Genomic DNA, 27201 nt, shown 5'->3' with positions numbered 1-27201 from the left:
CATCAGCCCAAATGGAGATCATATCTAAGGTATGTGTAAACAGTGGACACAACTACAGCCTGGGCTAGAAAGAAATCAGCCTTCATGTTATTCTGTGTGTTTTTCTTATGATCACTGGTGGTGCTGTTGCACTTGGTTTCACAAAATTCCAAAATAATCCACTTTAAGACCTTTATTAAGAGCAAATAATCTGATATATTAGGCTTAGCCATGCACAAAGCTATAGCTGTGAATCTGATTTTTTTGGTAATTAAATAATTTATTTAATTGTCTTAAAACATCTGCTACATTTTAAGTGTTATTTGAAAAAACTTCAGCTTATAGTAAACTAAATATCATTATAAATTACTTACAAACAATGTGTCATTTCATGTCTTGATTTTCATGAAAGATTAATCCTTACTGGCTTATCTGATGCTATGGTAATCAAGCAGGAATAATGGGAGGATTATTTCCCTCCACATAAAATGCCACAGGATCACAGAAGAGATATAAAAGAGTTTTCAAGCAGGCTGAGAAATAACTGCGAGAAAACCTTGATATATCTCTATGTCTAATTACATATACTGACAGTTAGATTATTCACCACTCAAAGACAAAAAAAAAAAGCTGCAAGGAGAAATTAACATATTTATCTAGAGATACAACACTATAGAGGTGTCAAGGCACATAGGTTATTCATGGATGATTTACCATAGCCATGTAGTGTGATCTCATAAAACACATAAAAATTGTAATGTCATTCCCATTTATTGAGGTACATACAATATAAAGAGAAAACAAATGCAGTTTTTCGAGTGAGCAGAAAGCTTTGACTCATGTACTATATAAATATTGTTAATAATGTTACATACACTGTAAAGTATATAATGTAGTACAGAAACACAAAACTATTGACCTCAGGGAATAATAGGAAATAAATATTTTCCCAGTTTGTCACAACTATGCCTGTTACTGTTTAAAAAAAAATTCAAATTGATTCAGAATCCTCAACGCATGTGTTATTTGGTATTTCTTGGTTTGAGATCATGAAGTTCTGAAACCAGGGTCTCATATTTTCCAAATAGTTCATGTTCAGAATGGAAAAGGCATCAAAAAGTCAGTGCTTCCTCTGAGGAATGGCAGGAATAACGCAACATGGAGTGTGTTGTTGTACATGGCAAATCCATTCTGTGTAGTGGTTTCTCCTGGAGTGTCTCAGGAACGCAAGAGCGTTCAGGCACATGAAGCATGCCCGTCTCAGAGCAGCTCCTCACCGCACACAGTGTGGGGAACGAGAGAGGAGGTGGTGGTTCTCCTCTTTTAGTGCCTTCATTTTTAAGATGCTCCTTCTTTACCTTGCTCCTGACTACTCGAGGCTTCCGCTTCGGCAGCAGGAGCCCCGGCAGCATCGGCTTCTGAAACATATGTGGAAATAACCAATAGGGGTGTGACAATATACAATAATAAGGCGATCTGAATAGCTTATATCATTAAAATAATTCTATATTGTTGTATAGGTAAGAACTACCTCATTTCTACACAAATTTGACATGAGCCTTTGTCTGTTGTTAAAAGTGCTATACAAATTTGATCTACTGCAGAAGTCTAGCCCATCCAGAGCACTTCAATAAGCGGAGGCAGTGTTACTCACTGATAATCTCAGGCATCACTCACAGCTTAGGTGGTAAAATTGCATCCCTTAGATTGCCCCCAATCTCCTATATACTGCTCCATGGAACATTACAAACACCAGCTCTAAGCGATTTTAAATTCCAGATTGACAACAAGTTTACTGTGGCCTATCTGTTGTTCTTGGATTTTTTGCTTTATTTTATTTTCAATTTCACATAATTTGATTTATAGTTATTTCAGGGCAGCAGGTTGCCACAGCGGTTGGTGTTGCAGTCTGACACTTCCAAGGTCTCCAGTGTGATCCCGAGCTCGCGTTTCTGTCGGTGTCGTCTGTCATGTTCATCCCGTGTCCTCTGGTTTCCTCTCACCTCCCAAAAACATGCCGGTAGGTGCACTCTCTATGCCAAAACTGCTCCTAGGTGTGAATGTGTGAGTATAAGGTGCCCTATGATGGACTGGCTTCCCCATCCCAGGGTCTATTCCTGCCCTGTGCCCAGATGTCCCAGGATAGGCTCTGAATCCACCGCGACCCTGACCAGAATAAAGCAATTACTCAAAATGAATGAATAATAAAAAGTTATTTCATTACCAACTCCAGCAACTGATCAGTTCATCGACAAATTCATCGACTGATCAATTCATCGACAAAGGTGCCTGCAATGACGGTTGTTTAATATCCAGCCACACCGCAATAACAATAACAGCACTTCAGTTCTCATCACCTTTTCACACTCCGTATCTGCTGGTACACATTAGCAAGATAAAAGACTGTGAGAAAGGAATTAATATTTCCTCAGTATTTCCGTTTCTTTAGTCTGCTTGGCCATGTGCACTTCCTATTTCTATCAGTTCTGTCGAAGTGTTTCTTAATGAAAATTTCAAACTGAACAAAAGAAAGAGTCCAGCGTATATGGGCTGTTGGTCCGCACTTCATTATTCACCAGAGTGGAAACGTTCCCACGCAGGGAGGAAGCGGTTAAGGGAAGTGGGAATTGTTCCAAGCGCTGATGACAGAGCTATGCGTGATTGTGGTGACAGCATCTATTCAACCTCTCCTTCAACTCCTTTTGTGTTTAAGACACACTGACAAGCACATCTGACCTTAAGGGAATGGTAACATAATGTAAGAGGGAAGTGCGCTCTTAGGAGAGGGGCTCAAATTGTTAGTAGTGACCGAAGGCTTTCTTCTGAGTAGGCTGTTAAAACAGCATCCTTCACCAAGTATCAAGTAATTTGATTTGTATTTGGATTATTAACTCAACTTGACTCAACAGGCACAAAACACACACCTGAGGGCCTGAAATATATAAAGACAGGAAGTGCTGCTGTCAGATGATGTAAGCTTGACCCTGTCCACCTGGGCTACAACATAAAGCTCACTTTACTCACAAACACACACACAAACACACACACCAACCTCCTGCCTTCAGGTCCATCTGAGCCATGTCTTTGGTCAGTTCACTGGTGCCCACCACTGTTCCGTCTCCCTTAATGTCCGGCACTGCGTTCCTGCGGCCTGTGCGATCACAATTAACGAAATCCGAGTAAGATGACTCAACGTCCATCATCTGCCCATGACCTGTCTTCTCATTCCACCTGCAAAATATAGAGATAAAAAATTTAATCAGCCAATTATGTTGCACCAGTGTGATGCATTAAATCATGCTGATACAGATCAAGTGCTTCAGTTAATGTTCACATCACATATCAGCATGGGGAAAATTGTGGTATCAGTGACTCTAACTGTGGTGTGGTTGTTGGTGCCAGACAGGCTGGTTTGAGTGTTTCAGAAACTAATCATGCACAGCAGTCTCTAGAGTTTACACAGAATAGTGTCAAAACAAAAACCAGCAGCAGTTCTGTGGGTGGAAACGCCTTGCTGATGAGAAAGATCAGAGGAGAATGGCCAGACTGGTTCGAGCTGACAGGAAGGCTGTGGTATCTCAAATAACCACTCTTTACAACCGTGGTGAGCAGAAAAGCATCTCAGGATGCACAACATGGCAAACCATGAGGTGTGTAGGGAATGTTTTCTTGGTGCGCATCGGGTCCCTTAATACCAGTTGTGCATTATAATGCAACACGTCACAAACTCATTTTAAATTTGTTCCATAAAGATGACAATGAATTCAGTGTACTTCAAAGGCCTCTCCAGTGGCCACATCTGAATCCAGTAGATCACCTTTGGGATGTGGTAGAACTCTGCAGCAATTTTTGCAATCATGTCATGCAATCATGTCAACATAAACGAATGTTTCCAACACATTGTGGTTGGAACATTGTCATGAAGACTTGAGGCTGTTCTAAAAGCAAAATGGTGTCCTGCTTTGTATTATTATGGTGTTTCTTATAAAGAGTGTATGTTCAAATTCAAATTCACAGCACATTTTGGAGGCGTGATGATAATAACCTTCATTACAGCTTTGTAGCCCTGATTGGCAGGGGTGAGAGTAATTTCGCCCTACTCTTGGAGCTCTTGGACTCCCCACCTAACAATAAGGCGAATGCTCTTCTACCACTCGGGAGGCGTGAATTTGAAATTAATTTAATGAAATGCTGAATGTGTCTTGCAATCCATCTTAAAATGCAATTTACTCAGCTGATTTCTTTCCTTGATTACATTTCAGTCTTCTCAGTATTCACACCACAATGTAATAACCATCCAATCACAAGTCTTCTACTGTCTGTCATTGCTGCTATGGGGCTCCCAATCCATTTCTGACATGATTCAGCCAATTCAGATTTGTCCATCTTGTTAACTTTTGATTCAAAAAATCTTCCCGTTTTGAGGCTAAGGTCCTTTTGCACAGAAGACTTGTTGCGAGAGCACTTTAATGGGCTTGAAGAATCAGAGCGCATCAGCAAATGTCACTCACAAAGGCAGCGTGAGTGCTGTCCTCATCTATATGTGAGCAAATCATGCCATTATGTAACACCGTCCTCAACTTACTGAAGCAGAGTGCTTACTGCTTGTCCATCTTGTTAAAAGACAAGTCTCTGCCTAAGATCTTCAACAAGTTTTTTTCCACCACCAGGACTTGTGATTACATTTCACTGTAAATGAAGAATGCAGCCACTCTGTTAATTCTTATTCCTTTCACTGTTAAAGTGCTCACCATTATCACACAAACTACTGCACTAAAATAGGGTATATCAAATTGTACAAATTTTAGATAGATGCAATTTTGCTCACGCTCAGGCCCACAAAGAGCAGGTAGAATTCACTTCAGTTCCTGTAGCTGGAGCTTACATGAGCAGATGGCTGCTGATGATTGGTACTTCAGTAGCATTGATGTCCTCTTTACCAAATATACACTCCTGGGCAGAAAAAAAATGGGCCAAGCCCAAAATGGCAAATATTAAGCTTTTAATTAGCAAGAATTAAACAAATGCACTCCTGAGAGCTCCTGTGCCACCATTTGCTGGTTTACTTTTGCTGCAGTGAACTGTTTGTTTGGGGAAAAGCTAGAAACAGGGAAATTCACTTATATAGTCCTCTTGTACACAAAGGTAAAATCACCATAATGATTAAAATGTTTGATGTAAAATTCAAACTAACACATGTTTGGGTGTACAAAATTTTCCAAAAATATCTTCTGGGATGTTTTTTCCCCCTTAAAATATTAGTCATTATTTGGTTATCTGACACACCTAATGCAGGTCAAGGGGTCACATCAAGGGCCACAAGGCTTAAACATTCAAAGAAATGAAAGGGAAAAGCTATCCCATTCCAAGTTCCTTTATCTATTTGTTTAATTGTTGCTAATTTCCTGACCAATGATTTGTTGTTAAGACCATTAAAAACTTAATATTTTGCCATTCTGGGCTTGGATCTTTTTTTTTTTTTTTTTTTTTTGCTCAGGAGTGTAGTCCTGCTGAAAACACATTGGCCAGAAGAAAATGGCAGAAAAAAGAATTTCAGTAGTCTTTTAATGTAAAAAAAAAACAACAACAACAACAACATTCTTTCTTGTGGAGGTGGTGGTAAATTTATCACAGAAGCCCTAGATAACCGTAAGACGCTAATAATGAAAATGAACCAATTATGTAAAAAAGATCTCATCCATCTATCTATCAGTGCTAAATGGATACATGAGGAACTGAACTGACTAACAGGCCTTGGACACTTCAGTTCTTTAATATTCATGACAGAGAGCATTAACTTATGAATTAGTATAATTATTGCTCCGGAGGTTCTATTTCTATACTTAATCGAGTGGCTCCTGAACTCATTTCATGGCCTAATTACAAGAGGAAGTCAAAAGCGTACATATGAGACCATCTAGAGTCACGAAACAATTACCATCGTCTCAGTTTCACTGGGCACTTTGCAAGCCTGTAAGCCAGGCAAATGAGGGAGATAAAACCGTAGGCAATGGACAAAAATGGTACTGGTGCTATTCATGGCAGAAAGTGTCAAGCGGTTTTCAAGAAGTTGGGTGGGGGTGTATTCCTCGCATATTCCCCCACCAACACACACACACACACACACACACACACACACACACACACACAGTAGCTATTCATGTTCTTTGTGTCTCCTTTTCCCAGGCCACATTTAAGTGGGTCAGGGATCCTGGTGGCCACTACAGTGCTGTGCCAAACTGAGGAGAGGAGACCGCGGGAACAGGACATGGATAAAAGAGAAGAAAGGGGTGTTCCAGAGAAATCTGTGGAGACAAGGGAGACACGAGACAGACACAGACACACACACGTAACGCTGGGGTCGTGGCATTCACTCTCTCTGGCTCTCTGGTTAGGACTAATTGCAGCTAATTGAGCAACTGGTTAACTTTTTACTATACAGCCAATCCCGGAAGTATTGGCACCATTGAAAAGAACAGGGTGAATTTTGGACAGTGCGTATGGCTGAAAATAGTATTTTTTCCATGAAGTAGGACATCCACTGCACAGAGCTCGTCAGCAAATAAATTCTCATGAATCACTGAAATCTCTGCTGAAGAAGCGAAGCAGCTTACTTACCAAGTTCCCCTAAGTGTTCTGGGTGTGCACTATGACTAAGCTCAGGCTTTAGATGGGGCCCCAGCAAAATGGGTGCAACCAGTTGGTCAAAAACGCCCACGATGTTGGTGTGTGAATGTGAATCATCTGTTCAACAGCAATTCGATTCCAATTATAACGCAAAGGCTGGTGCTGTGATTCATAAGCAATTTTGCTTGGATTTGATTGTATCCAATTCGATTAAGTAAACTGCTCTCTGATTCAGTAATTTCCTGGGAATGATGGAGCTGTGTGTATGTGTGTGTGTGAGAAAAAGACACAGACACTGAGAGAGCGAGCGAGCGAGCGAGAGAGAGGAGCAACACCTCCTGGGGAGATAAAAACCCAGCTGTCTCTGAAATATGGGGGTTTCTAACTGTGTAGCTTCTGACAACAGCTTTCCATGTGACATGGTGGGTGTTATGTAGGTTGGATACTTGACAATATTTTGTTGCATTCAGAGCTACCAGGGCTTTTTGTCATGAAGAACATACTTTAGCTCATTGTTTGGGCTCAACCATCTTTACATTAATCTCTGATGCAGCAGAATTTCGATGAAGAATTGCAGCAATGATCATTTCTATTACTCATGCAGGCCTAACATGTACATTGTTGGATGCTATGCTGCAAGTCATCACATTAAAGATGGTGTCACTTTGCAATCTTATTCCCATCTGTTTACCATCACATAACAGATTTTAGTGTCTAGCATCACTAATAAGCATTTGTTCATACTGCTATTCGAAATCTTAACACCAGTGCCAGAAAGCTGATTATTTGATCCTCTACTTCTCAGTCTCTCTGCCCAGCATTACAAACTTTGGACACTTTCACTTTTCTTGCCAAGCAAGACTCGCCAGTTGTTTTCGGAAGTGAATTTGAAACAACATGGACGCAATGGACGAAGTGTAAGATGCTTTTTAGGGTGATGTGATGGGATGTGTACAAGTTAGGATACACACCACACTGCTGCAAATGTGATGCAGGTAACCAGGCAGACAGCTGTTTTGTACTGTTAATTAACACCAAAGACACAAAACATTTCACAGATACTTAAGCCTTGTCTACACTGATACAGATCACCATTAACTTTGAAAGGAACACCTGTACACCTGGTCACACATGCTATTATCCAGCCAATCATGTGGCAGCAGCGTATTGTATACAATCACGCAAATACAAGTCAAGCACTGTAGTTAATGTTCAAATATCAGAATGTGGCCAAAAAAAAAAAAAAAGTGATCTCAGTGACATTGGCCATGGAACGGTTGTTTGGCTGGTTTGAGTATTTAAAAAAAAAAACTAAAAAAAAAAACTGCTGATCTGGGATTTTCTCACACAACCATCTCTAGAGTGGTGAGAAAAACAAAAAACATCCAGTGAGCACCAGTTCTGCTGGTGAAATGCCTTGTTGATGAGAGAGGTCAAAGGAAAATGGCCAGATTGGTTTGAGCTGACAGGAAGGTAACTCAAATAACCACTCTTTACAACCATGGTGAGCAGAAAATCATCTCAGAATGCACAACACATTTAACCTTGAAGCAGATGGGCTACAACAGTAGAAGACGACATTGGGTTCTACTTCCATCAGCCAAGACCGGGAATCTGAGGCTAAAGTGGCATAGATAGATTCACCAAAACTGGGCAGTTGAAGATTGGAAAAAGACCAAGCGGCATTTCAAAATGCAGTTTTCATGGCACGTTTTCAATCCATATTGATGTCTGTACAATGGTTTAAAGAAATGTACCATCCACACTAAATGCAGAGAGAATAGGAAGCATATTTAAAATATTTAACCATTTATGTGGTTCAATGTGATGTGCATCAGCAAAGACAGCCAAGTTCAGCAACAAAAAAGAAAAAAGACTCTTTGTACAGCCGGTATTGAGCATGTGGAGGTCACTCATCCAGCAGTGAATACAAAGGACTCTGTTTCACATGCCGAGATGCTGCAAGTATATTGTACATAGCTCTGCTCATGAGTGACTGAAACAGAGAACGATTAAATGAACTTGTCGTCAAGGATCTCGTGACAATCAGGGGCCTATCAAAGGACAATTTATTGATTATCCCTGGTTGCCCTCATCCACAATATTAAAATTCAATTTAGTCAGTCCTGGAGAGTGCAGGGTTTGACAAATCATAAATCCATTAGCTAGCCCTCTGGGCAAAGTGTGCTTTTCTAAGAAATGTCCTTTTCTAAGAAATTATCTGAGGCACCACACTGTGTTCGTGACTTTAACAAAAAGTCACCAAGTCATTGACCATCGTTTGACCGTGAGCTGTGGGCATTGTCTTCATATCACACACAAAAAATATTATTTGCGTCTGGTTAAGCCTTGTTATTTTCTTCTTGATATGTTTAACCGCGAGGTGACTGCTTGTTGTGATAGTTATATAATGGCTTTATTTTGCTCGAATTTTTTCAGTGTTCCTACAAACCTGCATGTTCCTGGTTCTAAAAAGGTCATCCGTGCATTTATATTAACCTGACTAGTAAAAACCGAGGTGTGTAGTAGTGCAGCAGGTGGTGGGATTCAGAATGAGTAGTGTGTTGTTTAGTGGATGAAGGCCCTATTAGCACCGACATAAATGAATAGGAATACTGCATTAACAGCCCTGATAATGGTATCTTATTACAGCTGAGATGAGAGATAAAAGCATAAGCATATGCATTTCCAGTCTCCACTGAATACCTTTAGCTAAACACAATACAGAAAGACAGTAAGTTAATATAATATATGAAGATAATGATGCACGTTTATGAAGGACTGTGGTAAAGACAAGGCAAATACTCTGACCATGGGAAGTTGTAGGGTTTAGCTACACCAATTTAGTAGTGCTGAATACAAAACACTGCGGTCCAGAGTGGGTCAGTGAGAAAGTGCAGCAGTAGCCAATGGGGAATGCCAGTGTAAAGCTGAAATGTCACATGCAGTGCAAACATCCCTGACCTATTTAAAATGCCAAGCTTCCGAAAAAACAAAACAAAACAAAAAAAACCCACAATCCATCCAGTTTTAGGACCACATGCACAACACGTGGCCTCTTCACTGAGGTTCTCAGCAAGACAAAACATGCTATTTGACTTTAAAATGCGTGATGCAAATGTCATCAATGGCATGCAAATACATTAATATTTGAAAGTAGGCATGATCAGGATACAACTATAACAGAAGTACACGGTCCCTTTAAGAGTCTCTGCACAGAAGAATTCTCAGATGGCCTGTTTGTTTTTCAGAAAATTAAAGGATGCGTGTTGCACCGTGACCCTATTTAGGGGACAGCCATGTATTGTGTTGGTTTTGCTGTTTTGCATTTTGCTGTCAGTTCTGATTTTTCTCTATGTTTGTCACTGTCCAAACAACATACAACATTGCTGTTTGCATGTTTAACATCTTAGAGCATGTTTCCTGAAATCCTAGGCAAGAACAAACAAGCTCCCTAAATATAGCTGGGTCTTTATCCAAGGATCAGGGGGCAGGAATAGAGTTGTTTAGTTTGGCTCCACTACCTGACATTCGACTCCTTTGTACATGCTCTCCAGATTTCAATCTGATGTCGTATCTCTCACTAAGGTAATCCAATGCATCCCACTTAATAAAATGGAGCAAATAAAACGGAATTGGCCACAGCTGCAAGAAATGGCACAGGTGTTGATTTCAGAGCTGACAATAACATCTCATTTACTGGAGGGAGCATTGCACAGCTGCTACTGGTGACCAGGGATTTAGGCGTTCCATCTTGAGATCAAGAATGGTACAAACGCATAATGATTCTTATTAATGCCGAGTGCTCTGCAACTTCCAGAAGGCCTAAGATGTTACCGAGAGAGCGAAATTAATCAGCCGTTTTAAACATTTGGATACGAGCAGAGCATGTCTAAACAGTCTGGACACGTCCTGTGAGTGTGGGATGTATGGCCCACTCAGAGCCATCAGTTATCTCCATAAAAGGCCAGATGAGATGCTCCATCATCAGGCAGTTCCCCGAGGCATGGCTCGGTCCAAAATCAACAGATGAATTCTCTTTTTCATTGACAGGGAATACAGAGTCAAGACTAGGGCCTGAAGGCCATAATCTAGTGTTTTCTTTTCAGTGTGCATTCCTGATGAGACTGAAGATATGCATGTGGACTTGCTCGGAAAAGGGACTTGCTCCATGTTCATGAAACCTACACTTCCTCTAAGTAATGGATATAATGCACTGAAAGAGCTTATGCCAGAGATGCTTTGATTTTTAACTAAGTGCTCATTCTTCCATTAATCAGGGTGGTCAAAAACAGTACATTAGCCTATGAAGCCAGAACACGACTCTGTGCCTTAGAGTTTATAGCTGTATTCCAAGCAAGTCTTGGGAGATGTTATTACTTACAAGATTTAATGCCAAAAAGACATGCAGAAATGCCTACACAGTGTCTGTTCTATCTGTGCACTTAACCAGACAGTTCTCCATCAACATGCGTCCAGGAATATCACAGGATTGTTACGCTTAACCACTTCCCCTTTGGGTTAGTCAATTATAGGTGGTTCCCATTTAGTATTTCAAGCATTTATTTATATAGCAAGCAGTGGCTGCTAGCTACCATATATAAACATTACTGACAGAGTAGGAAATAGTTTCTTTTACTTAATGAAAAACTAGATTAGAAGGATGGCTCCCTTGGTCCCTGTAGAGTTTCCAGGGACTCGAGATGTATTGAATCCCAAAGGTGAGAAAGCTGACTCAGAAGATGGAGGATTCAAAGCTCAGCAACTTGTACCAGAATGTCCACACATTCAGACTGAAAGTTGGCAGGACCAACCGTCTAAACTGTCTCATTCTGGGAAAAATAAAAATATTATGTTACTATGATGTCGCAAAACTAGACACCACTTAAATATCCACACTCCCTAGTCATTTGCCAATGGCAAATCATTGTGAAACTGATACACTGCACATAATTAAACAGAACAAAAAACACCCTGCTGTCCTAGGGGTGTGTACGGCTGAAAATGTATTCGTAAAATTTTTGTATTTATTGGCCATAAAAATGGCAATGGAAAAAGGTGAGCAAATCTTTTCCAAGTGAGCAGAAAAAATCACAAAAATCACCCAAGCACAGAGAACAATGAGGCAGCATGCAATAAATAACAAGATAATTATATAAATAATTAACTTCTTGTGTATGCATCAACTGTTTATTTTCTCCTTTTTTGTCCAAATATCCAGAACGTATCTTATTTCTGCAGTGCTACAGCTCTGTCCTTTGGATCAGTTTGCACCAGTTTAGCAGCTCATATCTACAAAAAAAAATGTCTCCCGCAACCAGAAATACACTGCAGGTTTTGTTCCCTTCCTGCAGTTGGGTCAATACAGGGTCGAATTGCTTTCTCATTGCAATTAAACCACTAAAGTTCACTTGGAACCAGAATAAGACCATCTTGCTGAAATGCTTTCAGAGCACTGTTTTGGTTCACACCCAAGTGCAATTGCTGTGCTCTCATCCTAAAAAAAAAAACCACCAGGGGAAAATTCTTGAGGGGTCCATTCACACAAACTGCAAAATGCTGCATTATGTGAATGTACCCTTACTATACGATTGGTACATTTCGGGAGAAAACAGGATCCATTAAAACCCTCCATCCTGTTGCTTATTGTTGCGTTGTGAATGGAGGTGGATCTCTTCTGAGCAGCAAGCACTTAGCAATGGCATAAACAAAAGCATAAGAGCTCAGTGAAGGAATCGAGTCAGCAGCCATGCTTTCATTGGGCCATTAGAAACTGAATAGATGGGGGGGGGGCAAATTTGTCCTGCAGTCCCACTGGGCCTTTTGGGGCTCTTTTGTGTAAAATGAATACACATCATCTAGAGTTTAGCAGTACAGAAGATGGGGCTTGTTTAGGTAGGCCTCCTCCCCAAGTTCCCCCATCTGTCATATAAAGTCCCTGTTGTTGGCTTCTATGCTTTTCAGATTTTTTGCTGATAATTAATGATGAAGCACATTTATACCACTGATCTTACTGTTACATAGATAACCTATAATGCAGGCTCTAAACATTTTGTAACATTAAATCCTCCTTGAAGAGAAAATCCAGGCTCTCTATAGACTCCAGACTACAGATCTATTTTTAGCAAGAGTGGTTCCAGACCCACATTACTGGGTGAGAAGGCTCAATTTATCAAAAGCTGCCTGAAGACACATCCCCTGTCTCTGTAGGAACCAAGAAGCCATTTTGATCTGCCGCTGCAGTCACTCCATGCTCTGTCGACTATTCCAAAAATGCACAAGCAGAAAAATGCTGGGTTAATGGGCGATATGAGCTAAACTAGACATGGCACTTTCTATTAGACTAGAACGACTATATCTCTTTACCCTGGGCATTTAAATAAACAAATTAAAAAGGTGGGCATTCACAAAAGCACCAGCTCTTTTTGAAATTTCTCAGACTGTAAAAATGCCAACAAAAAGTACACTAGGAGTATGTTTAAACAGAAAAGAGTGTGTGAGAGAGCTTGATAAGGTTCCCACTTAGCAGTTCATCAACAAAGACTTGATATAGGATATAGCAGAGCTGCATCTAATCAAGTTAAAAGGACAGAGGTTTGATGGACAGAATATAAACGCATACACTCCAACAGAGGCCTCTATACTCTTTTCTAGTTTACTAATCACTTTCAGCTTCTAACAGCTGGCACTTTAAAAAGGCTAGTCTGCTTGTGCTTCTTTGGACAAACTAGCTCTGTTGTTCTGGCACTCGTGTTCCTTTTAAGACGCAAATGAAACACATTTGTGACCCTTCCATATCCTTCCTCTTTTTTGACAGACCACTCCAGATGGCCAAACACAATTCTCAAGCTTGGCGTTATAAAAGCCTCACTTGTTGTTCAAGTAGCAGCATGTTAAAAAGCAAGCTTAAATCTTTCACACCTCTGCCTCTATAAATGACAGTCCTTTAGCGTCTCTTAAGCATTTTAACAGAGCTTTTTAAAAAAATTTTATCAGAGCTTGCAGAAATTTTACAACCACAACCAACAAAAACTAACTAACAAAAAGTATGAAGAACTGTTAAATAAAAAAAAAGAAAGAAAGAAAAAAAAAAAGAAACAGCCTCCTGTGGTACAGACAGTGATGATGACTAATACACTAACAGACAACAAACTCAAGGATTTCTTTAAGTTTCTCTGTGAATAGCTAGTGAGTACAATGATAGTGGGTGATGAAGCAAGAGGGAAGACAGGGACAGCAAGTGCCAGGCTTGTGGTCACGCAGGATGGGATTACTGAGGTTTTGCCTACACACATGACTCACCTTCAGTCATTGTCCTTTAAAGTGCTCTAAAAGGTCCATTTAGTCCAAACATTCCATTCAAAGTCTGTACAAAAATTATATTATTTAAGGGTTATGAAGGCTCACTCTTTTTTAAACTGACTCAATGTTGCTGAACTGTAGCCTCTTTTCCTTTTCAGTGGACGGAGAAACACTAGACTTTGTTTCGAGTCTAACACTGGTAAAATTTGCTATAATAATTTGCAACTTGGCAAAAGCAGCGATCTGGGCGCTTTTCATGATTAATGATGGCAATCAAAGCAAAGCTGAACACCAACTTTGCTCTATGAAAATATCAACAAAGATCCTCAGCACGAGGAGTTCATCGATAGCAGCACACGGTAGCAACTAACACTGCAGCAAATGCTAGCTAGGAGACAGATCATGTTTACAGACAATCCTAGGTGAGTGAAAATATGAACATATCCAGTATATTGTTTTTGAAGATCAGCTACTAGCCTATCAGTCCTTCACGTTGAGGGATTCAGACACAATGAAACGTACTTTATTTACAGAAGAACGAAACAAAAAACAACACCCGCTCTTCTCCACCGATACCCTACTAGATCCAAGGCAGTGAATGTAGCTAGCTAATGCACTTCATTTAAAATCAGTATTAGTATCAAGGAGTACAAAAAAATGTAAAATGAATGTACTCATACTCAGTCTGAAAAAAAAAATGGTATTGATGCATAGTTATTTTTATATGAAAGACTTGGCATAACTGTGGCATTTGCCTTCCTTTAGGCTCAGAGTTAATACAGAATAAAACCACGAGCCTCTAAATTGTTGGGGTCACTTTTCCTAAAATGACGCATAGATTAGCCTTTTAGCTCATAAGGCCATTGACGCAGCAGGACAGACGTGCGACGTCATACAACAAAGTGTCAACAATTTAAAAAGCAGGAGATCAAGGCCTATGACGGCCGCCCTTTTACTAATGCACAAGCTCATAGTTCACACAGGAAAGCGGAGCCCGTTAGACCTTTAACTATCAGATCAAATATTAAATAATAATGAGGACGCTGCAGAGAGCATGAGCCTTGTGGAAACACTTAGCATGCTTCACCTGATCCCAGGCCCACAACGCCACGATTTTATTAATGATTATTCCATTCCATCAAAAGTCAGTATGTATATGATTCTGAAGCGCAGTACAGTACGTCTGTCTCGAGACGTTCGAAAAATAGAAAAGGCGTTGTCCTAAGTCCATCCACTACATCCGCGAACGACAACAAATTTAAAGCAAACTCGTTCAAAAGGCCATTAGGAATACATTAGGCAGTCACTTTTTTTCTCAGAACTGTTGCATTAGATTAAAAAAGCCTACTGGATTTGCGTCATAAAACAAAACAATTCCATCAAAGATGCTTAGATAAAATAGATAAAACCACAAAAGGGCGTTTCAGATTGCTGGACAATTTGAAGTCAATCTGATGTTTACAATCATTGTTGCAGTGATTTAGAGCTAAAAGCCATCAGTTGCACTCGGTTTGAGATGGGAGTCAGCTCAATCAACTACTAACAGATAAGGAAAGAAAAGAGAAGGTGGAGGTCTGGGCTGAAAGTTGGGGATCTCCCCATGAGTCAGTAAGTCATGAACAGATGACTGCACAAAGGAATGGTTTAGTAACCAACCCCAACATTCCTGTTTCACTTGACATAATCGGACCTCTTTTATTACTGTGACAGTTATATTCTGGAACAAGCTGACTACTCACTGACAGCAGACATTTGTCTCAATGAATCAAGACATATTTATTTATTTATTTATTTTTACACAAACCGTTCTATTTAAAGTGCCACTGTTGTGGCTGATGTAATAAGTTCCTTATAATAAGTGGAACTTGGCTGATCTAATATGTTCCTTATAATTTTCAAGAAAGGTTCTTGAAACAATTCCACAGGAAGAAGGAAAAAAAAGGTTCCTTTTGCAGCTTCCTGCTCATTCGGAGTAATGAATTGTAAAAATATCATTCACGAAAATGACAATTCTCCAGAAACAGCTCATGAAACATCATGATGCATGGACTGCATTTTGCAATTTGTCACTGTTTTCCTAAGACCAGGTCACTTGCTGAGTTAAAGAGTGTTTCTTTAATATCGAAGTATTATTGAGTTATGTTTAGTAACTATTCAAAACAAAATGCATACAGTGCACCATAAATCCTACACTGTCACTCTAAAGCTGGGTTTACACTGTACAATTTTTGGGCTAATTTTGCTCTCGTAGAAAAAAATTGCACATTGTAGCAGAATTCTTTGGTTAGGAGTTGAGATCAGGGGCTGTGCTGTTTGGGCCGAAGGGATATCATAATCTTTCTCCTGACAACCACAGCAACACTAGCCATTCATGAGCATATGTGAGCTCATGTATGCGGAAGAGGGCGGATAGCACTTTCCTCGCAGTTTGTTACACTGTGTTAGCCTTCAACCCCCCCAACCGGTTGGTAGTCTATGATAGAGGAGAGCTGGCTGGTGGGTGGCCAAGACCAAATTATGAAGAAAATGATGGGAAAAACAAAAGAAAAATTTAATTAAAATCTCAGTATGAGCACTGCTACAGCACTTGTCTAAAAGTCACCAATAAAAATCACAAATAGATGATGCAAAACTCACTGGACAGCTACAAATACAGTAGTGGCAGTAAAAAATGTACACAAAAAATGCTAATGGACAGAAAAAAGTCATGCTCACTTTGGAAAAATGTTTCTGTTTATGAGAGCCCAGACCATGTTGATTAATGACGTAAGCGGAACATAGTAATTTGCTTAAATCACAGGTCTATCGTTAGAGGATCTTCATTGTATGATCCGACATGGAGTCTGCTGAAACTGCACAGTGTAAAACAGGCTTAACACACCGTTTACCCGAGTAATATACAAAGGCAGAGGCTAGGTCTTTGTGTTTGTTTAATGCAGTTCTGTTGAGACATCCACAAATATTTAAAAATCCCTGGACTTCATCATTGCCACAAAGAGAAATACAGAGTCACACGTGTACGTTACAGCTCATGCACGGTGCTTTAACAGGAAGCAGGTGGCCCATCTGTCCACACTGTTTGTGTGGCTGTCGTGAAACTGCTGCATGCGAGACAAGGCTATGGAGGAAAAACAGGAGGAGCACATCCAAAGAGCAGGCAGTAAGAATGGAGAATGCGCCCGGTGCAATTATAGATAATCAATAAGGCCAGAAACTCACAGAAGTCACTTCTAGTCAAGGGTTAAGACACATTTAATCATTTGCACACTATGTTTCTAAGACCAACACTTTAGGAGGTTCACATAGTACATCAGGGTGGACAAATCGCAAAATCATTAGTAAGCCCACCAATTATGTCAAAGCTCCAATGTGCTTGCCCAACTCCATGTTATGCTTGCTCAGAAGTCCAATTAACTATGCTACAAAGCAGCAACTAGTGCAATTTACTTTAAGAAAATGTGACGAGCTAATTGTGTTCATTAATACCCACTATGGAAAATAAGCGAGTACCTGAATCCCTGTGAGACGTGATTTTATGTAGCCATCATCTTTATCCTTATAATATCTTATCCTTATAATATCTCTGGTAACGAAGCACTGTGTTTGCGCCCTAGCCAAATTTAGCTGATGAGCTCTGTTCTCTCGTCGCACATAAAAACATTATTTGAGTCTTCATTTTCAATCAGTGAATTGTGTTTTCAGTGCTGTTCTGTATTTAGCTCACTTTTATCACTGGAAATATCTTTATTCTTCCATTCTGGAAATATCCTGACATCTGGCATCTGTTCAAGCTAATTAACGTGACTAGAAAATAGTTCCTACTAACAGCTAGACCATATCCTTGGTTTGTGTACCTACTGCAGGAGGTGGTGAGATTTGGAAGAGGGTAGTACGCCACACAGGATCGAGGTGCTCTACACCACTGAGAAATACATGAACCAACTGGAGTGTGTTATGTTTAAACAAACATGTCAAATGAAAATGTTTTTTTGGGCAAGTCAATAGGTAGAAGAACTTCTGAAAGAGCGGCATGGTGCAGCAGACAGCATTGCCACCTTACAGCTCCAGGGTCCCAGGGTGCTTGTTCTTCCAGTTTCTGTGTGGGTTTCCTCTGGGTTCTCCAGTTTCCTCCCACCTCTCAAAAACAAGCCAGTAGGTGGGACTGATACTAAATTGCCTCTAGGTGTGAACAAATGTGTAAATTTGTTTTACATGATGGGACAGGTGTCCCATCTAGGGTGTATTCCCACCTCATGTCCAGAGTCTCTGGATCAACTTGAACCCTGACCAGGATAAAGCAGTTACTGAAGATGAATAAAAATGGTTGATGAGTGAAGTAAAAAAACGTTGGTGACTGTTTTATCAACAGCCTACTGAGACTGTAGGCTTATCCGCAAAGAAACTGAAGGGAAAACTGAAAGCCCAGATATGTGATCTGCTTGCCCCTTTGCCTGGGCTGCTGATTTGTTCATCCCTGTTCATAAAATGTCACGGTGGATTCAAAATGTTGGGTCTGAGTCTCAGTAGCTATTGAAAACCACTGTCATACACAAAGACGATGACTGTAGCCATGGCTATGCATGACTAAACTACTATGACTAGACTATGATCTGCCTTCCACCAACTGATTTTCCATTCCTGAGTGAAGCTTCAGATGATGGCCAGTGATCAGGGATGTGTAATGTAGCGAGTCGAGCCAAACAGCCATTGTTCGGTAGACATAAAGCATATATCAGATATCTGGTAAAATGACACTAAAATGATTGAGAAAACATTTCAACATGTACAACATATACAAATATCTTATCTATATCCTGCTTGATGACCTGTAAACACTGTTATCCATTAATGTCACAAAAATCTGCCTAGTCCCTACAATAACCAAACCCACTGATCCTGATTAAAAATAACACTGTGTGAACGATCATGTTGGACAGCTGTACATTTGTCAAGAGCACCTGCCATGGATCGGTCCACTCCTTTCCTCCACTTTCTTGCTTACAGTATCAGTGTCCATAACGAATCGACAACATTGGCTCAGATTTCACTACTTACCAGACTCATTTTAAATCCTGATCACATAATAGGCCTGATGACATCTGAGATGCGATCCGGGATGATAGAAAATCCACAAAAGGAAGTAAACGCAGACTGCGTTTAATGCTCCTTATGGACGAGCTCTCGCTGTCTCTCTTTCTCGCTCTCTTTCTTTTGCTGTCTGAGCACTGCGCGTATCCCACACAGCTGCAGCTACAGCTCTCTTCTTCTCCTCTCCCAATGATCAGGGAGGAAGTGGGCGTAAAGTGACTTGTGCTGAGTGAATAAACCACATACATATATGCAGTTGTTCTGGTCATATTCAGGAATTATTGTATTTACCATATGCAAAGAGACAAATCTGAACAATGCACAGTAACGACTGTGTTCTGATTATTACAGCGAAGATGACTGGCATTTAGTTTATCTTGGATAACGATAAAACGAAATAGATCAGCTCCTGACTTGCTCTTTATGCAAGTATTAATATAAATACTGAACATTTGGGATATATGAAGAGACCGTGTACTTAATCGCAGCTAACTTTCCCAGGGCAACTGGCCACGCAGCTATAAATCACTGACATGAAATGGTTAATCGTCTGGCTAAAAGCATCAGCTAAGTGAGTAAACCTAAGTGAATTATAATGCAATAACCACAAGTGGATCTCTTAGCACACACCCTACACTTTAATAAAAGTACACTAGAGCTCACTCTTCATTTTATGAACGAAGGCTTGATGATACATATTTCTGAATTAGATCTGAGAAATCAAGAAATAAGATCAGATCAGATCAGAGTTCTTGGAGGGCTAGAGTCCAGTATAGTTTAGTCTCACATGCTTCTAGAGTGTCTGGTAGTTTGTTTTCACTCAGCGAGACCAGGAACTGCCTACATTCACAAGAAGAGGCCACTTGACTATGCCTTTACACCACAGAGGCATGATGCAACAAAGGAGTCAGACGTAATTCATTTTTAATGAGAGGCGACAGTCTACAACAACAGTGGACGGCGCGCCCTTAGTGACACGAAAAACACTGAGCGGAGTTTAACTTCATGCAAATAAGAAATGAGAAACTATCCGTCCGAGGTACACTCTTGTGTTCAAGAGACTTTTTCTGTGGGTTCATGAGAAAAAAAAATATATATAATATAAAAAAATATATATAAAAATTTTTTTTCACACATTATATCATATATATATGATTCTGAATGCGATACACTTTACTCTGATGCTCCACAAGGGGGAGCTTTTACTCATGTAGCTTTTTGCAGGCATCACTGTTGAACAGCTAAAATAAACCTATATGAGCAAATACAAATAAAAATATGTTTGCACCTAAAAACTGCATGCATATGAAGCAAAAGTCCTGTAGCTATCACAACACTTTTTTTTATACTGGCAACATTAACACGGTTAGCGTGGCCTAACTGTAAAAGCACCCGCCAATTTTTTTTCTTACTTTTAAGCCATATCCCTAAAGGTAGCATAACTGGTTCATTCTCATTACAACATCACTGTTAGATGATGATCAGAACTTCCATATTTAAAAAGAACAGGCTTCCTGACCTGCGTACGTCAGCCAAAGGCAAAAAAAAAAAAAAAAAAAAAAATGAGGGAGCTTCGTCAGAGTGACGCTTCACATCAATGACACTGTGTCCTTGTGTCCATGAACCGTCTTTATATACTGATTGCTATTCCTGAAATAGGTGCTCTGATATAGAAACTGTCACTGTGAATGTCCTGGGCTCTGTAATCAGCAACCATCAACACAGCAAACACATCAGGAAAAGCCTCTGCAAGAAGATGGTCCTTTCTGTGTGTTAATTCTTTGCACAGACAGCTGATACAGCCTGAAAGCACAGTCCTAATGTTATGAAGAAGGATTCTGTCTGAAGTATTGATATTTATCATAAGGAAGAGATTGCAGAGAAATCTGATGTTTGACAAAAGCTTTGGTTTAACCTTTGCCATTGTAAAATGTCTAAGTATGTGAAGAATGCACTAAAATGCGTCTAGAAAGAAACGGAACGGGACAAAATGCAAGACTAGAGTGGAAAACAGTGGAGTGGATTTTAAGTGCTGGAGAGATCTGGACGTCTCCTGCTGCTTTAAATGCAACGCATTAGACGTTCACGGGAGTTTAGTCATGACTTGCGTTTGCTTGGATGTAGGTCACTAATGCTGGATTTTGGATCCAGTGGACCATCTGCCCTACAAACTACCTCTGCAAATTTAATCTGCAGAGGCTAATGCAAAGTTTCTTGATCAGGAATTTGGTGTGGAACAAAAGCCTGCATGCACTCTGGAACTTTCTGGATTGTGTTGCCGAAAGGAGGGAGGGGATCACTGATGTCATGCTGAAGTCTGTCACTGATGGCAAGCTTAATCAAGCCTGACTTGTTCATGTTGCACAAAAATCAGATGGTAATGTTCACTGTTCAGAAACACTTTCTGGAAGGTGGTCTAATAGAAGAAACACAGTCTGATAGGCTGAAACAAACCCAGTTTTAAATTAGAAATTAGATTCAGATTCCCAAAACAGCTAAATTTTTGATTTACTAAAAAATTTGATTTATTATTGATTTATGTTGGTTACATACTATTCTAAGTTAACAATACAACATTCTTCAATTCTATACTTTCTGATTTAGATGTAGTCATGAACTGAGTCTATTTGCTCAAACACTCTAAATGCTAAAGTATTTAAAGTATAAATCTAAAGTCTATACATCAGTGGTATTCAAACCTTTTTGGCAGAGCCCCCAATACATCTGGAAAATGTGCAAAAACCCAATACATACACTCAGTGGCCACACACGCCTACAAGACCAGGCAATGTTTTTCCAATCTTCCACTGTCCAGTTTCGGTGAGTGTCTGCCCACTGTAGCCGCGGATTCCTGTTCTTGGCTGACAGGAGTGGAACCCGATGTGGTCTTCCCGCTGTGTAGCCTATCCGCCTCATGGTTCAGCGTGTTGTGCTTTCTGAGATGCTTTTCTGCTCACCATGGTAGTAAAGAGTGTTTATCTGAGTTCCTGTAAGCTTGAACCAGTGGGGCCATTCTCCTCTGACCTCTCTCATCAACAAAGAGTTTCCACCCACAGACCTACTGCTCACTGGATGTTTTTTGTTTCTGACCATTCTGTTTAAACTCAAGAGTGAAAATTCCAAGAGATCAGCAGTTTCTGAAAAACTCAAAAATAAATAAATAAATAAATAAATAAACAAACCCTGCTGGCACCAACAACCATGCCATGGTTAAAATCACTGAAATCATATTTTTCCCCAGTCTGACGTTTGACGTGAACATCACCTAAAGCTCTTGACCTGAATCTTCATGATGTTACGCATTGAGCTGCTACCACATGATTGGATAACTGCGTGAATGAGCAGGTGTTCCTAATAAAGTGCCTAGTGAGTGTATATTTGGCACAAATCAGACAAATAGGATGAACTACTCTCTTCACAATAACTAATGTCAAATCCATATTCTACATAAAGGTGACCATGTTTTCTTATCTTTTGGTTAGATTTCTTGTCTTAATTGGTTTTGTTGGTTGTTTTTTTCTTTTTTCAGTTAAACCAGATTTTGCATCTTCAACACCTGATACCAGAAATTTCTGCATGGCTGTCGTGTACACGCTCCTCTGTTCATAGCCCAACAGCCTGTGTAATTTTCCTGTTGTTTCCTACATGGGTAAAATCCATTATGCATATCCCTCCTCACCAGCAAATCCTGTATGCCCCCCAAAGGAGATCCGCCCACAGTTTGAATATCACTGTAGTACATCTTGCAAATATGAAGTAGGAGCATTTATCTCCTGATAGAAGAGGAAAAGTTCTCCAGTTATATAAAAAATTTGTGTACATAGTTCATTACTGTTCCTATTACTCATATGATTGCCATTTGTATCTTATGTTCATTAATTATGTAAGTAGAGTATTACTTGTTATGTACAAGAATGTCACTTATTATGGTGTAGATGGGTTGTTTGTCACGTTGTGTTTGTTAAATTTTAACTAGCTGATGTTGGAACTGTGGTGGACCATAAAGTTCTATTGAATCCTGTTTTAAAGCCATGTGTTTTATCCTCAAGCAAACATTGCAGATGTTTAAAGCTTACAAAAGAATAACAGGCAAACATATTTTGTTTGATCAGTGCTGCCATTTTAGTGAGTTTGTCACTAGATTCAGTGACTTTTTAGACACCTTTAGTGACTATATTTTGTTTAAAAAAAACATAGTGATGTATTTGGCAGCTTTTTGAACAGATGTTAATGACTGTCCTCCATTCAATACACCTCTCCAGCGTGGTTCCCAGTAACCAATCACTGACCACCCTTGTTCCCACCAACCAATCACTGACCACCACTGTTTGTCCCACCCACACATTTTGTTATAAACTCTCTTGGATATATTTAAGTAATAAAAGTGAGTTATTCCATCCATAACTGTTTTCTTAGTGTCTTAATAACACTGCTTTATTATGTCTGTATCCTTAGAAATAGAAATGGATTTAAATTATAGTTTGTTTGTTTTTTGTATATACACAAATAATTTGTTTATGGTGCTGTGACATCTTTTTATAAATAAGGAGTTATAATCTATTTCCTATTCTGATAAAGCTCTATTAGATTCAGGGTATCTTCAGAAAACCACCCTTCTTCATGTAAATCGTTTTGATATGCAAATAATCCTGGCAATTCAACTGACATGCAAATGAATCTGTGACGTCACCTGGTGACTTCTAACGACTTTTTGAGCACGCATTAACAACTACTTTCCCCTGAAAAGCCCTGGCAACACTGTGTTTGATGCTCCAGTTCTGGTGTCATATTCACTTGGGATAAACCTCATTCGTTATGCATGATGCAGCCTACCCTCCAGCTAGGGTGTCTTTTCAAACCTTTCTGGTTGATCGCCAACTGAAAAAATCACAATAACATGTAGCCTATTTATTCGTTTGTTTGGGGTCACGTGATAAATACCAAACTACTACGTCACCGCGTACTAACGTCAAAATATTTACTGTTTTTACACATAATCTGCGTTTGTATAAATTTTACTGTTCAAAACGATTTCTTATATTGGGAGAAACTTTGAAAAGTTCAGAAGTTACAAAGCCAAGGCGTGTGGTCGCTAAAAACAGTATAAACATATTAAAAAATAATTCAAACTGCTTTATTGGCATAACATTAACCCGAATGCATTAAATTACATTACTATACAGCAGAGTATTTCAAGGAGTCTTATTTCAAGCCTCTACTAAATATCCTAAATGCGCTCTCACTTTCCTGCACTACCTCTGGTATAAAATAACGGCTTTTGGTCCCTATGTAGTGCCCTATGTATCCACTAGGAAGCCATTTGGGATTCAACCACACGCCACTTCACAAAGCATCAAACGACAGCACTTCGCCTCACAGACCACATTAAAACCAGGCTGCTTTGTTGTTTTTTTGTTTTTTTTTTAAATAATAATAACCAAGAAATAGCTTTCCTCTAAACATTTGAAGGAAATGTCCGTTAAATTTTTGCTGCCAAACAGTCCTTTGTGTATTTGTGTGTGTGTTTATGTGTGTGTGTGTGTGTGTGTGGACTCAAAGCACAGAAAAGACGCCAACACGACTAACCTTCATTCGCCTGAATTTCCTCCACTTGTTACCACGCAGCTGGACCGTCTGTTCTCTTCTCTTGTCTTCTCTTCGCTATATTTCGGCTTTCATTTCCGTCATTTTGAAATTTATTTGGCGTTTTCGACGAAGGGTCCGTCACGAAGAGCCAGCAGCGTCGTCAAACCCGACGTTTCTTTGACAACCCCATTGAAGCCAGTGGGCGAGGTTACATCTCAAACAGCTGTTTGCAAAATGGAGTTTTAGCCTTCAGCCAATGGGACCTCGCCTCAGCTCCTTCCCTCCAATGAGAAGCGGGTTTGGCGTTGTTTCTGTCGCGCGCCGTTAAAGCATATCAAATGTAACCTATAGCAAAAAAAAAAAAAAAAAAAAACCTCCATAGAAAACAATGTCCAGGTCATTGTACTACACACACATACACACACACACACACACACATACACACACACACATATATATATATATATATATATATATATATATATATATATATATATATATATATATATATATATATATATATATATTTACCTCTGTTTTCCTCTTCAGAGCGAACCCCAATCTAACACCCTAGATCATGATAAACAAACTGATTAAGCAGCTCAGCCCTGTGGATCAATAACTGGATTTTGTAAGAAAAGTTGCAGAATCAGGGTTGATAGTCCACGTTAAGGTACACTCATGTTTGCTGCGACAAAGTACCCGGAGACCATTCATTTTCAACGAGAGCTGGCGAAGTGAGCGACAGCGACTGTTGGCGACTAGATGTGGGTGTGTCCAGCGACGTGACAACATTGAGAAAAGTTTAACATTAGGCAAACATGGAGCGATTTGTTGCAGAGAGTACCAATAGGAGCGAAGACAGTAGATCGCATGTGATCCGTGGCTTTAATAGCACTAAGGCCATAAGCTAGGATAATTGGCGCTTGCGTTTTCGCGGCAGATTGATGGCTGTAATGGGAAAGAGCACACACTGCTTCTCCTTCATCTCATATGATGTGATGTATATATACACTGGTGAATTTTCTATACAAACGCTCTCCCTCCAGAATGTTTCATTTTAGCGGCAAGAAAACTGGATCGTTGTCAAAACTGGAACGCCAGTTGCACCACCCACTGATAAATGTTACTATGGCAACCAGCAGTAGGAACACCTCCTGGCAACTTCATAGTACAGCAACTGGTGACTTGCAGTGATAAAATCGTTGTATTTGTGAGCATACCTTTATACCACAGTGGATTAATTTTCTATAACAACAGCTCTGAAAGTAGTTCCGGCTACAAGGCAAATCACAGGTTTATATTAATGCACTTATTCTAATATTATTTCTGTATGAACTGCTAAGTCACAGGAACATGTATTGTGGACGATAGATATACTCTAAGGTTCAAGGGGATTGATTTCTATAGCTGCTATAACAGAAGTGATAACAGGAACTAACTTGTCTCGCGGATGTTCAACGAGATTAAATGTATAGTGCTCCCCAACTATAAATGGTTAAAAAGCATGACATGTCAAGCATTAATAAATTAAAAATTAGCAACCATGGGCAAATCGCTGTGGTATAAGAGGAATAAAATACTGTTATAGAAAAAGAATCCACTTCTGGTTGGCTTCGCATCATGCTACATTAGTGTTTTATTCTTTACTTATTCCTGAGTCTTATGATGTGCTAAATACAACTGCAATCTGTACAAAAATTTTTATATGCCATCTGTCCACTATTACATATGAAAAAATAGCTCCAGAATATTTGAGTTCTTTTAATAGAAAACGTACGAACAATCTGAAACTTTAAGAAAGTAACTTAAAAAAACAAAACAAAACAGTAAGCCTTGCAACAATAGCCTGAAGTCCACTAAGCCTGAGTGGTTACTACAGAAACAGGAGCAGTCCAGACTGCAGGGTGCTCATGCATCGCCCTCATATTTACACCCCCTCTTTATTACTCTGTCAGACTGAATGTGGCTCATAAATAAATCCTGTCACCATGCCACAATATATTCCCAACTCCTAGACCACAACACTGTCTTTGATTTTATATATAAGGACTGTCATTACGGCATTACGGCATTCTTATAGCCACTAAAGTGAAGGTGAAGGGAACCCTGAAGGGGTCTGAACTTGATGACTCAATTCCAGCAAAATCCAGACACATCATTCAAACCTTATGGGTCTGTGACATTTCACTCAGTTGTGCTGACTTCCATGAACTGCACAAGCTGCCGCAGAACTCCATAGAAATACTCATTCATTCCTCTTCCCTAACCGCTTTATCATGGCTAACGACATGGTGACATGGATGGGATGCCAGTCCATCACAGGTGCACACACACACATCCCTCAGAACCATTTTACTGAAACCAACAATTAAACAAGCCAGGTAATTCTCACTGGCTACATTATAAACTGTTAACACATCTGAGAGAGAATGCAGATCTATATCCCAAAAGATCTGCGTTTATTATAGAGTACCAGAAGAAAGAGCAAAACTTCTTTTTTTCTCAACAAAACCTCGTATTTTAGCGAGATTTGACTATTGATGCTACGGTGTAGCTGTGCTTTTTATAAACTGCAGTAGCTGTAGTATTATAAACAGTACATAGCCTACAGAATGA

General features: G+C 39.7%; 1 protein-coding gene across 2 annotated transcripts; it reads right to left on the bottom strand.

Annotated features, from left to right (window-relative positions):
- Window positions 1–731: 731 nt before the first annotated feature.
- On the bottom strand, window positions 732–25271 carry pkig (protein kinase (cAMP-dependent, catalytic) inhibitor gamma). 2 transcript variants are annotated; one of them, XM_053240955.1, is made up of 5 exons: window positions 25114–25271; window positions 24583–24927; window positions 4865–4932; window positions 3032–3210; window positions 1404–2145 (listed from the first exon to the last, which is right to left on the bottom strand). In XM_053240955.1, the coding sequence occupies exons 2-5, from the start codon at window positions 24586–24588 to the stop codon at window positions 2060–2062; spliced, it is 339 nt and encodes a 112-aa protein (XP_053096930.1). In that variant the 5' UTR covers window positions 24589–24927; window positions 25114–25271; the 3' UTR covers window positions 1404–2059. The 2 variants fall into 2 exon arrangements, with proteins under 2 accessions (XP_034167565.2, XP_053096930.1); XM_034311674.2 differs by lacking the exons at window positions 1404–2145; window positions 25114–25271 and adding an exon at window positions 732–1397 and having other exon boundaries at window positions 24583–24905.
- Between the last annotated feature and the right edge of the window lie 1930 nt (window positions 25272–27201).

This window comes from Pangasianodon hypophthalmus, chromosome 16 (assembly GCF_027358585.1).
Source record: "Pangasianodon hypophthalmus isolate fPanHyp1 chromosome 16, fPanHyp1.pri, whole genome shotgun sequence".
NCBI classification, from domain to species: domain Eukaryota; kingdom Metazoa; phylum Chordata; class Actinopteri; order Siluriformes; family Pangasiidae; genus Pangasianodon; species Pangasianodon hypophthalmus.
The sequence above is the reverse complement of the archived record's forward strand: the minus strand, read 5'-3'. Positions and strand labels throughout refer to the sequence as shown.